General features: G+C 46.8%; 1 protein-coding gene across 1 annotated transcript in view; it reads right to left on the bottom strand.

Moving 5' to 3' along the window:
• Nucleotides 1–12,088, bottom strand: part of LOC106581415 (metabotropic glutamate receptor 5) — a 259,139-nt gene extending 247,051 nt beyond the window's left edge. Inside the window, exons 1-4 of the mRNA XM_014163472.3 lie at nt 11,776–12,088; nt 5,323–5,859; nt 2,458–2,901; nt 1,938–2,052 (exon numbers count right to left, since the gene is read on the bottom strand). Coding sequence (XP_014018947.2) covers nt 1,938–2,052; nt 2,458–2,901; nt 5,323–5,475 — 712 coding nt within the window. The 5' untranslated portion in view covers nt 5,476–5,859; nt 11,776–12,088. The remainder of the gene's footprint in view (nt 1–1,937; nt 2,053–2,457; nt 2,902–5,322; nt 5,860–11,775) is intronic.
• Nucleotides 12,089–13,744: the final 1,656 nt, after the last annotated feature.

The following is a 13,744-nucleotide window of genomic DNA, read 5'->3' on the forward strand; positions in this document are numbered from 1 at the left end:
GGGGGCTTGTGTATTCTAACCCTGCCACTGTAGGGGGGCTTGTGTATTCTAACCCTGTCACTGTCGAGGGGGCTTGTGTATTCTAACCCTTTCACTGTAGGGGGGCTTGTGTATTCTAACCCTGCCACTGTAGGGTGGCTTGTGTATTCTAACCCTGCCACTGTATGGGGGGCTTGTGTATTCTAACCCTGCCACTGTAGGGGGGGCTTGTGTATTCTAACCCTGCCACTGTAGGGGGGCTTGTGAATTCTAACCCTGTCACTGTCGGGGGGGGGGGGCTTGTTTATTCTAACCCTGCCACTGTAGGGGGGCTTGTGTATTCTAACCCTGTCACTGTAGGGGGGCTTGTGTATTCTAACCCTGTCACTGTTGGGGGGGCTTGTGTATTCTAACCCTGTCACTGTAGGGGGGCTTGTGTATTCTAACCCTGTCACTGTAGGGGGGCTTGTGTATTCTAACCCTGTCACTGTCGAGGGGGCTTGTGTATTCTAACCCTGTCACTGTAGGGGGGCTTGTGTATTCTAACCCTGTCACTGTAGGGGGGCTTGTGTATTCTAACCCTGTCACTGTCGGGGGGGCTTGTGTATTCTAACCCTGTCACTGTAGGGGGGCTTGTGTATTCTAACCCTGTCACTGTAGGGGGGCTTGTGTATTCTAACCCTGTCACTGTCGGGGGGGGCTTGTGTATTCTTACCCTGTCACTGTAGGGGGGCTTGTGTATTCTCACCCTGTCACTGTAGGGGGGCTTGTGTATTCTAATCCTGTCACTGTCGGGGGGGCTTGTGTATTCTTACCCTGTCACTGTAGGGGGGCTTGTGTATTCTCACCCTGTCACTGTAGGGGGGCTTGTGTATTCCAACCCTGTCACTGTAGGGGGGTTTGTGTATTCTAACCCTGTCACTGTAGGGGGGCTTGTGTATTCTAACCCTGCCACTGTAGGGGGGCTTGTGTATTCTAACCCTGTCACTGTAGGGGGGCTTGTGTAATCTAACCCTGTCACTGTAGGGGGGCTTGTGTATTCTAACCCTGTCACTGTAGGGGGGCTTGTGTATTCTAACCCTGCCTTTGTAGGTGGGCTTGTGTATTCTAACCCTGTCACTGTCGGGGGGGCTTGTGTATTCTTACCCTGCCACTGTAGGGGGGCTTGTGTATTCTAACCCTATCACCGTAGGGGGGCTTGTGTATTCTAACCCTGCCACTGTAGGGGGGCTTGTGTATTCTAACCCTGCCACTGTAGGGGGGGCTTGTGTATTCTAACCCTGCCACTGTAGGGGGGCTTGTGTATTCTAACCCTGTCACTGTAGGGGGGCTTGTGTATTCTAACCCTGTCACTGTAGGGGGGCTTGTGTATTCTAACCCTGTCACTGTAGGGGGGCTTGTGTATTCTAACCCTGTCACTGTAGGGGGGCTTGTGTATTCTAACCCTGCCACTGTAGGGGGGCTTGTGTATTCTAACCCTATCACCGTAGGGGGGCTTGTGTATTCTAACCCTGTCACTGTAGGGGGGCTTGTGTATTCTAACCCTGTCACTGTAGGGGAGCTTGTGTATTCTAACCCTGTCACTGTAGGGGAGCTTGTGTATTCTAACCCTGCCACTGTAGGGGGGCTTGTGTATTCTTACCCTGCCACTGTAGGGGGCTTGTGTATTCTTACCCTGCCACTGTAGGGGGGCTTGTGTATTCTAACGCTGTCACTGTATTCTAACCCTGCCACTGTAGGGGGTGCTTGTGTATTCTAACCCTGTCACTGTAGGGGGGCTTGTGTATTCTAACCCTGTCACTGTAGGGGGGCTTGTGTATTCTAACCCTGCCACTGTAGGGGGGCTTGTGTATTCTAACCCTGTCACTGTAGGGGGGCTTGTGTATTCTAACCCTGCCACTGTAGGGGGGCTTGTGTATTCTAACCCTGTCACTGTAGGGGGGCTTGTGTATTCTTACCCTCTGTGTGTATGGCAGAGACGTAGCTCCAGTTGTATCTCTTGACAATGTCCACCATGGCTCTGGCCTGCTGAGCATCCGATGGCACCACCCTCATAAAGTACTTATACAAACTCTGTTGGCGAAAACAGTACTTATAAAGAACTTATACAGACTCTGTTGGAGAAAAACAGTACTTATAAAGTACTTATACAGACTCTGTTGGAGAAAAACAGTACTTATAAAGTACTTATACAGACTCTGTTGGCGAAAACAGTACTTATAAAGTACTTATACAGACTCTGTTGGAGAGAAACAGTACTTATAAAGTACTTATACAGACTCTGTTGGAGAGAAACAGTACTTATAAAGTACTTATACAGACGGTTGGAGAAAAACAGTACTTATAAAGTGTTTATATAGATTCTGTTGAAGAGAAACAGTAGGATACTCATAAAGTACTAATAAGATTGAATAGAATGAAGTAGATCATAGAAAATAGAATAGAGTCAAATAAATGTGAAAATAATTGTGTGGCTACCTTGTCACTGAGGTCCATGCTGGTAGCAGAGTAGGCGATCTGGGGTATGTTGAAGAGCTGTAGGAGGTTCTGGACTTGGATGGCCACAGAGCTGGAGCCTGGTCCTATCAGCCCGACGATGGGCTTCTTCCCCCGCATAGGGGTTGCAGCAGGGTCCGCACACCTCGGCCCTCCCCTCCCATCGGCTCCTCCCCCGCCTCCCCCCCACACACTGCCTCCCCCCACCTCGGCCTCGTCGGAGGACACCAGGGAGTCTCGTATGAACTCAATGCTCTGCTCCAGGGCCACAGCAGAGTGCCAGCAGGAGTCTCTTATCTCACAGCCCAGGCTGATGTTGGGGAGGATCCGGGGGTCAGCGTTGATACGGTCTAGAGTGTGCAGCATGGCCTCAACACGCTGGATACCGTACTGCTCACGCACCGAACCGCATTTACGTTCATGTACCTGGGGGAGGAACACACACACACACATATATATATACAGCATCACTACACACACACACATAGAGCATCACTACACACACACATATACAGCATCACTACACACACACACATATATATATACAGCATAACTACACACACACACATATATATATACAGCATCACTACACACACACACATATATATATACAGCATCACTACACACACACACATATATATACAGCATCACTACACACACACACATATACAGCATCACTACACACACACATATACAGCATCACTACACACACACACACACACACACACATACAGCATCACTACACACACACACATAGAGCATCACAACACACACACATATACAGCATCACTACACACACACACACACACATATACAGCATCACTACACACACACACACACATATACAGCATCACTATACAGCATCACTACACACACACACACACACACACACACACACACACACACACACACACACACACACACACACACCACACACACACACACACCACACACACACACACACTGGATACTGCTTATGCTATTTGATTTGATTTCTAACACCTTGGGTGGATAGCATACACCGTCACACAGTCTGAAATTATTGACACCCCTTGACAAAGAATAGCAAAAATGACTGTATAATATAAATAATTCAAAAACTGAGCCATATTGTATGCTAAAACAGTTTTGGTAAATTATGTTATTTTATACTAATACAATTGCTCAGAGAAATATATTTTGTTAACAAGTAATTGTTTTTTTCTCAAAAAGTTAGGGGTCAAAATTATTGACACCCCTGTTTTAAATACCTTTAAAACCTTCCTTCACTATGCGAGGATAAAAACACTGTTTTCTGAGTTGGAGAACACATTGGGAGAGATCTTAGACCAGTCCTCCAATCAGAACCCTTCCAGATCCCTGATATCCTTTGTCTGTGCATATGGACTGTCCTCTTCAATTCAAAGACATATGGGCTGTCCTCTTCAATTCAAAGACATATGGGCTGTCCTCTTCAATTCAAAGACATATGGACTGTCCTCTTCAATTCAAAGACATATGGACTGTCCTCTTCAATTCAAAGACATCTGGACGGCCTCTTCAATTCAAAGACATCTGGACTGTCCTCTTCAATTCAAAGACATCTGGACTGTCCTCTTCAATTCAAAGACATATGGACTGTCCCCTTCAATTCAAAGACATATGGACTGTCCTCTTCAATTCAAAGACATATGGACTGTCCTCTTCAATTCAAAGACATAAGGACTGTCCTCTTCAATTCAAAGACATATGGACTGTCCTCTTCAATTCAAAGACATATGGACTGTCCTCTTCAATTCAAAGACATATGGACTGTCCTCTTCAATTCAAAGACATCTGGACGGCCTCTTCAATTCAAAGACATCTGGACTGTCCTCTTCAATTCAAAGACATCTGGACTGTCCTCTTCAATTCAAAGACATATGGACTGTCCTCTTCAATTCAAAGACATCTGGACTGTCCTCTTCAGTTCAAAGACATATGAACTGTCCTCTTCAATTCAAAGACATATGGAACGTCCTCTTCAATTCAAAGACATATGGACTGTCCTCTTCAATTCAAAGACATCTGGACTGTCCTCTTCAGTTCAAAGACATATGGACTGTCCTCTTCAATTCAAAGACATCTGGACTGTCCTCTTCAGTTCAAAGACATATGGACTGTCCTCTCCAATTCAAAGACATCTGAACTGTCCTCTTCAATTCAAAAGACATCTGGACTGTTCTCTTCAATTCAAAGACATATGGAATGTCCTCTTCAATTCAAAGACATCTGGACTGTCCTCTTCAATTCTAACCCCAGGTTTTCAATGGGTTTTAAGTGTGGAAGCTAAGACGGCCATTGCAAAATGTTGATTTTGTGGCTGATACATCGTTTCCATTTTGGATTTTGATGTGTGCTTAGGGTTCATCTTGCTGGTAGATTCACTTGCAGAGGCAACCAGGTTTTTGGCTAAAATGTACTGCTAGTGGGTAAAGTTCATTACGATGTTGACCTTAACAAGGACCTCAGGACCAGTGGAAAATAAACAGACCCATAATACTAAAGATCTAGCATCATATTTTACAGTAGGTATGGGGTTCTGTTCCGCTCATACATTCCCACTGGTGTGCAGAGCCAAAGAGCTACATTTTAATCTTATCCAACAAATGGAAACACCTGCTGTTTGCTAAACAGCATTGGCACTTGGATTGAAACCATTTTATTGAGCAAACAATATAGCTCCGTATTTAAATGATTTGTTGTATACAGTCATTTTGGCTAATCTTTATCGGGGTACCAATCATTTCAGACCCCACTGTCCATCACACTCACACCATCAGTCATTCATGTGTACATACAGGATGGCTTAGTCTCTGAGGGTTGTACCTTGTCCGCTGTCGGCTGGTGATGGACAGAGAACAGGGCTCCTATGATGATGTCACCAGGGATGTGTGCCACGACTCGCCGCTCGTTAGACTGGGAATCGCCAACAGTCCCACGCCACGCCCACATGGGCAGAACCAGGATGATCCAGATCATCTCATCGGTCAGTTTGTTAACTAAGAATATGTCTTGATGAGGTGTCTTGATGAGGTGTCTTGATGTCCAGTTTGGTCAAGAACTACTACGCTTCATAAGAGTAAAGTTCCTCTCCATATTGGGGAGTGGTAGCAAGGCCCCCAAAAAATAACAAAAAAATGTAGACTTCCTCTTCCTCCTCCTGCTGCAGAGGTCAAGGAAAGGCCATTGCCACGTTAACAATAACGAGTGCCAGTGAGAAGCAGTGTATCCTGGGAAATACTTTTCAATCCTTCTGGTCGAAACCGAACTCCACTCTGGTTGGTTGAGGAATATCCTCCTCTATGGTGAAGCAGTGGTGTCCATGGTAACAGGTAACAGACAGGTAAAGGGGCGGGTCATTACCTGTAAACAGAGGTAGTGGGGGGTTAGGGTCTGAATGCGGCAGGGGAAATCCATCTTTTATAGTGGCTTACTTTCCTGTTCTCAGATCAATCTGTTATCTACCTGTTACACATCAGGGAGTAAGGAAGGCTACCATTTACATTTTACATTACATTTAAGTCATTTAGCAGACGCTCTTATCCAGAGCGACTTACAAATTGGTGCATTCACCTTATGATATCCAGCGGAACAACCACTTTACAATAGTGCATCTAAATCTTTTAAGGGGGGGGGGGGGTTAGAAGGATTACTTTATCCTATCCTAGGTATTCCTTAAAGAGGTGGGGTTTCAGGTGTCTCCGGAAGGTGGTGATTGACTCCGCTGTCCTGGCGTCGTGAGGGAGCTTGTTCCACCATTGGGGTGCCAGAGCAGCGAACAGTTTTGACTGGACTGAGCGGGAACTGTGCTTCCTCAGAGGTAGGGGGGCCAGCAGGCCAGAGGTGGATGAACGCAGTGCCCTTGTTTGGGTGTAGGGCCTGATCAGAGCCTGAAGGTATGGAGGTGCCGTTCCCTTCACAGCTCCGTAGGCAATCACCATGGTCTTGTAGCGGATGCGAGCTTCAACTGGAAGCCAGTGGAGAGAGCGGGGTGACGTGAGAGAACTTGGGAAGGTTGAACACCAGACGGGCTGCGGCGTTCTGGATGAGTTGTAGGGGTTTAATGGCACAGGCAGGGAGCCCAGCCAACAGCGAGTTGCAGTAATCCAGACGGGAGATGCCAAGTGCCTGGATTAGGACCTGCGCCGCTTCCTGTGTGAGGCAGGGTCGTACTCTGCGAATGTTGTAGAGCATGAACCTACAGGATCGGGTCACCGCCTTGATGTTAGTGGAGAACGACAGGGTGTTGTCCAGGATCACGCCAAGGTTCTTAGCACTCTGGGAGGAGGACACAAGGGAGTTGTCAACCGTGATGGCGAGATCATGGAACGGGCAGTCCTTCCCGGGAGGAAGAGCAGCTCCGTCTTGCCGAGGTTCAGCTTGAGCTGGTGATCCGTCATCCACACTGATATGTCTGACAGACATGCAGAGATGCGATTCGCCGCCTGCTTATCAGAAGGGGGAAAGGAGAAGATTAATTGTGTGTCGTCTGCATAGCAATGATAGGAGAGACCATGTGAGGATATGACAGAGCCAAGTGACTTGGTGTATAGTGAGAATAGGAGAGGGCCTAGAACAGAGCCCTGGGGGACACCAGTGGTGAGAGCGCATGGTGCGGAGACAGATTCTCGCCACGCCACCTGGTAGGAGCAACCTGTCAGGTAGGACGCAATCCAAGCGTGGGCCGCGCCGGAGATGCCCAACTCGGAGAGGGTGGAGAGGAGGATCTACCAGAGAGGCTGGGAGGGACTCACTGCTAAATGGAGAAGGAGAACAATAACATACAACACCAGACCAAGCCTCAGAGCACAGTGAAAACCTATCCAAACAGCCTTATACTCTCACATGAATCCTACCAGTTTCACACCGTTGCCTCATCAGAATATCACTATAAGTTGTATGATTGAGGCCTTGTGTAGCTTTTCAAAGGTCCAGTTCCCAAACTGCTCATGATGAACAACACGGTCCCTCTACCTAATGTCATAAACTATAACTAAAACTTGTTTGTATTTTAAGCAAATATAATGAACAAAAATATAAACGCAACATGTAAAGTGTTAGTCCCATGTTTCATAAGCGGAAATAAAGGATCCCAGACATTTTTCATACGCACAAAAAGCTTATTTCTCTCCAATTTTGTGCACAAATTTGTTTACATCCCTGTTAATTAGTACACACGTGCACCTTTGTGCTGGGGACAATAAAAGGCCACTCTAAACAACACAATGCCACAGATGTCTCAAGTTTTGAGGGAGAGTGCAAATGGCATGCTGACTGCAGGAATGTCCACCAGAGCTATTAATTTCTCTACCATAAGCCGCCTCCAACGTTGTTTTAGAGAATTTGGCAGTATGTCCAACCGGCCTCACAACCACAGACCACATGTAACCACGCCAGCCCAGGACCTCCACATCCGGCTTCTTCACCTGCAGGATCATCTGAGACCAGCCACCAGCTGATGAAACTGAGGAGTATTTCTGTCTGTAATAAAGTCATTTTGTGGGGAAAAAACTTGTTCTGATTGACTGGGCCTGGCTCCCCAATGACTGGGCCTAGCTCCCATGCTCCCAAGCCTATGCCCCCCCCCCTAGGCGCCCCTGCCCAGTCATGTGAAATCCATAGATTAGGGCCTAATGAATTTATTTCAATTGACTGATTTCCTTATATGAACTGTAACTCAGTAAAATAGTTGAAATTGTTGCATTTATATTTTTGTTCAGTATATATTCAACCTCACGTCAACTACGCATAACCACATGTCAGCCACAGGTATAACATATTTCAAGCAGCGGGAAGCACCGTACACAGAGTCGTTTTTTAGGGGATGGGTCCAGCGTTAACGCTTGAAGCTTTTGATGTTTATGTAAATAGACTTGATCAAGGTCGTCGGAATGTTGGCAGAGTGGCGGGCCCAACAGCTCGAGCAGTAGGCGGGAAACGATTGGGTCAAGGGATGTAATTAATATGACAGCATCATTACAGCGCCGTAAACGGGAGAGCTGCTCGCGCTGGGTCCATTCCGCTGCACCGACCTCTTCCTCAGAGCTATTCATCCTGCAGCCCGCGAGACTGATTTATTATGGTACAGACTCCTCCACCACCGTCTCTCTCTTTCTTTCTCTCTCTCTCTTTCTTTCTTTCTTTCTTTCTTTCTTTCTCTCTCTCTTTCTCTCTCTCTTTCTTTCTCTTTTTTCTTTCTCTCTCTCTTTCTCGCGCGCGCTCTCTTCCTCGCCAAGGCTGCGGGCGGTATTGCATACCTGTCGCTCTGTATGTGCTCTCCTATAGAGCACATCTCACTTTATTACGGAACCTAATTAATTCCCCCTCTGTCCCATTCACAGAAACATATATCTTCTGAATTAGGCATGCACGTTTATCATTCCGTAGGCTACAGAGGACACTGCGCTTCTCTCACACCAGTAGAAATTGACAGGCTTGGCTGCCACATTCAACACACCACGGTTAACGCTTTAAATAAACCCCGTTAATACACCGGACAATCAACAGTCTGGGAGATTGACATTGCTCGTAGATGTTGTCATTGACTGGTTGAGTAAACCGAGCGGGAGATGATAGCATGATTTTCACATGATGAGCCTGTGCCCATAAAATGACATATTTTATTTGATTTAACCCTTATTTTACCAGGTAAGTTGACAGAGAACACGTTCTCATGTACAGCAACGACCTGAGGAATAGTTACAGGATGGAGGAGGGGGATGAAAGAGCCAATTGTAAACTGGAGATTATTAGGTGACCTTGATGGAATGAGGGCCAGATTGGGAATTTAGCCAGGACACCGGGGTTAACACCCCCACTCTAACGATAAGTGCCATGGGATCTTTAATTACCTCAGAGTCAGGACACCCGTTTAACGTCCCATCCGAAAGACAGCACCCTAAATGTATTGGATATTTGTGCCTGTGTAGCCTATATAATGCCCCTGTGAAGTCTGCCAATGGGAATGTGCTCCAAGCAGGGGCAGACTGGCCCGAAATGCCAGATGGCTGGTCCATTTTTAGCCCAGTGGGCCTGTCTAACTTTTTTTCTTCAAATGTTTTATTATCTGGCTAATAATGGTGGCATTATGGAAACAAATGGGTCGGTGTGTTAGAAAAGGTATGGCCTTTCTTGTCCCATTCCGCTCCTGGCTCCATGGTTAACAATGTCAAATAACAAGACGTGGCGATGGTCTGTATGTCTGTCTCATAGTCTGTGTAAACGGGACGGATGTGGTAGCTGCATGCGCTTGCCCTTCGGAGCTGTCCGCGGTGCTGAAATTGAACCATAACAACAGTCGTCGCGCGCGCCACCGTTTACCCACTGAACCATTGCAGAGAAGAGAGTCCTGTAACTTGTATCTTTCTCTTGACAACGTTAAGCAAAATCCTCACCGTTCAGACAGACTTAAAGACAGGAGTGCAAGAAGGCTGTCTGCTACACGGAATTATGTCACAGAGAGAGAACAGCAAGTCTGTAGCATTTGGGGGAGGGGGTACGGTACCAACAACCAACCCCGTTAACGTCAGGATATATGCACGTTGGCAGGAGCTTTTAACGGGCAATTAATGCAAAAACATGACAGAGACATAATCTGAAATGAGTATTATCATTGTCTGACGTCAACCAAAATCCTGTCTCTCCATTCCATAGGAAGTAAACATAGTGGAGGCTATCTGCTGTGTCTCACTGCTGCATCCACAGGCTGAACGCGCAGTTACCTTAAATCCACATCTATACACAGAGAGCCTTACCGTGTCAATCTGACCCTGCCACGGTCGGGGGGCTCGTGTCATCACATGTAGCCTACGACCTCGTTAATTTCGACGGGATAACGGCAGAACCAGCACCGGCTGCTCGCGACCAAGGCCACAGCTTGAGCTCATCTCGTCTTCATGTCACGCACAAACTCTGCCGGTGCTATGTCTGCTCACGCATCGCGCGCCAAACCCCCTCTTCTCTTCTCTGCGCTGGTCTCTCAATCCCCCTCTCTCTATCTCCTCTCAGACAGTCTGTCTCGCGACGGGGCAGCGTTATCTGACCGTTCTCTAGATCCTCACACTGTGCTGAGGAGTGACTGTCATATGTGTTTGTCTTTCTGACACAACTCCACTCAGGGAGAACTGCGGTTGGTGAGCTTGTGTTTTTTGTTTGGGTTATTTCCTGCTGCGCCTGCCGCTTTCAGACCGCAAGGTGACTGGCTCGTGTCATTCGAAGCCCCGCTCAGCGCGCGCCTTCCCCTCCAGTAAAAGTCCGGTTCGGTGCCTTTGAGTTTCTCTATTCTAGTGTTCCACCTTGCGAACATGTTGGTGAATGAATCCCCGCATTGAACCAGTGACACTAGGCTAGATCACCAAATACACACAGATCACCAGATCACACACACACACACAACACACACACAGTGATTAACAGTGTGTGTGTGTGTCTGTATGTGTGTGTGTGTGTGTGTGTGTGTTTGTGCATGTGTGTGTCCTCTCAAAAGGAGAATGTCAAGTCTACCACCCTGTGGCCATCCTGAGACATATTGATGGAATGAGAATCTGGGTGTGTTTATTGATCAATGACACTGTCATTCATCTCACACACACACACACACACACACACACACACACACACACACACACACACACACACACACACACACACACACACACACACACACACACACACACACACACACACACACACACACACACACATTAGGCTGGTCTCAGTAACACAAACAGCAGTGTAAATCATTAGTACTGTCATCAGCAGGCGGGAACAATACACAGTTAGGCTATTATACTCTCTAATATTAATATAGCCTGTCACACAGCTACAAGCTTTGTTGCAGGCAGTCAAAATATGCTTTGGTGCTAAAATGTTCCTGATATCATATTATATTTCCAATTAATAGAATGCATTCCACGAGAGGACAGCTTGGTGTTATAAACACAAATTCCAGGATGCCAGAAATATCACGGGAATCAGATGAGATCAACCGGGTTTTGACACAACTGCCATTGATACAGGAGTAAACAGCCGCCAGCCCACCTCTCATCGTGAAAACACACTCATCTAACATGTTCATCGTTCGTTTAGGAACTAAATAATACAACTCAACAGTATCCTATCAATGTAAAAGCTTAAATTTGAAATTAAAAATGTATTACTTTGCATTTTTAACCCAATGCTTTTTACAGAAACATAAATACAATTGACTGCTCTGTTGTTTTTTCTGAATGTAAGACTAATCCAAAAGTTATATGGGAAAAGCTAGTTGAATAGGCCTACCTCGACTAGGCCGTGGTGCATGTCTTGGAGAAACCCCCACTCTTCTCCGATCGGCGCATCATGGTTGTGATTATACCACTTTTTCATCCTGGCAACGACGGAATCTCTAGTCTTTGTTCCCGTGCTCTTCGCTCGCTCTCTGTCTGTCGCCCTCACACTGCACGGCTCCCACCGATCTGACACTTTCTGCTCGCTCTCTTTCCCACTCTCTCTTTCTCTCTACCTGTATCTCAGTCTGTGTTTCACTCAGCACTCTCTGTGTGCTCTCTCTTTTCAATGTGTATAGGCTAAGTGTGTTTGTGTGAATGGATGGTTGGATAGATGGATGGATGGATGGATAGATGGATGGATGGATGGATGGATGGGCGGATACAGATTCAGGGGGAGTCTTTGGGGGCTTGGTCATAAACAAGACCAGGATTAAATTGCCAGCCAAATGCAAGAGGGATTAGAAGACCATTAAAAGCAAACAAAGAATTTAAAGCAGAAATACACACTAAATACACACTAAATACACACTAAATAGCAAAGTCTATAGGGAGCCTACACACACAAACACACAAATGGTGGGCTGGATAGAGCGCGCATCTAACAGGCTCCCTCTAGACTTTGCTATTTAGTGTGTATTTCTTCTTTAATTCTTTGTTTTCTCAAAATGTTTGTGCTAAATTACTATTCCATTTTTATCTCTATATTACTCTTTCTTTACCCATTTATTTATTCTTTTGTTGTCAAGAGGTGAACCTGGAGAGAGAAGAACCTGGAGCGAGGTGAAACTGGAGAGAGAAGAACCTGGGGAGAGAAGAACCTGGAGAGAGAAGAACCTGGGTAGAGAAGAACCTGGAGAGAGAAGAACCTGGAGAGAGAAGAACCTGGAGAGAGAAGAACCTGGAGAGAGAAGAACCTGGAGAGAGGTGAACCTGGAGAGAGGTGAAACTGGAGAGAGAAGAACCTGGGGAGAGAAGAACCTGGAGAGAGAAGAACCTGGAGAGAGAAGAACCTGGGTAGAGAAGAACCTGGGTAGAGAAGAACCTGGGTAGAGAAGAACCTGGAGAGAGAAGAACCTGGAGAGAGAAGAACCTGGAGAGAGGTGAACCTGGAGAGAGGTGAACCTGGAGAGAGAAGAACCTGGAGAGAGAAGAACCTGGAGAGAGAAGCACCTGGGGAGAGGTGAACCTGGAGAGAGAAGAACCTGGGGAGAGAAGAACCTGGAGAGAGAAGAACGTGGAGAGAGGTGAAACTGGAGAGAGAAGAACCTGGGGAGAGAAGAACCTGGAGAGAGAAGAACCTGGAGAGAGAAGAACCTGGGTAGAGAAGAACCTGGAGAGAGAAGAACCTGAGGAGAGAAGAACCTGAGGAGAGAAGAACCTGAGGAGAGAAGAACCTGGAGAGAGGTGAACCTGGAGCGAGGTGAACCTGGGGAGAGGCGAACCTGGGGAGAGGCGAACCTGCGGAGAGGCGAACCTGGAGAGAGGTGGAGAGAGAGGAACCTGGAGAGAGACGAACCTGGCAAGAGGTGAACCTGGGTAGAGGTGAACCTGGCTAGAGGTGAACCTGGCGAGAGGTGAACCTGGGGAGAGGTGAACCTGGGGAGAGGTGAACCTGGGGAGAGGTGAACCTGCAGAGAGGTGAACCTGCAGCGAGGTGAACCTGCAGGTAAGCATTTCATTGCCAACCAGGTCACCCATGATACAAGTCAGAATTCGATGTTCATCCATGTCTGAGGACATTGGGAGATGATGTGGAAACCTGCCACTAGGGGCAACCATGAGCGCTGTTACCTTCAAGTAAGTTTAGTTTTTACTATGATGTTGTGGGCAGGGATGGCAGATAGCTGTAAGCATCTGATTCAAAAGGTTGCCAGTTCAAATCCAGGACTAGAGAGTTGTTTTTTAGATTTTTGTTTTAAGCCTATCCCAAACTGTGATGACCCTTCCACTCTGTCTGCCGTATTCTTTCTCTTTGCTCT

This window comes from Salmo salar, chromosome 20 (genome assembly GCF_965601325.2).
Source record: "Salmo salar chromosome 20, fSalSal1, whole genome shotgun sequence".
In the NCBI taxonomy this organism is placed as follows: domain Eukaryota; kingdom Metazoa; phylum Chordata; class Actinopteri; order Salmoniformes; family Salmonidae; genus Salmo; species Salmo salar.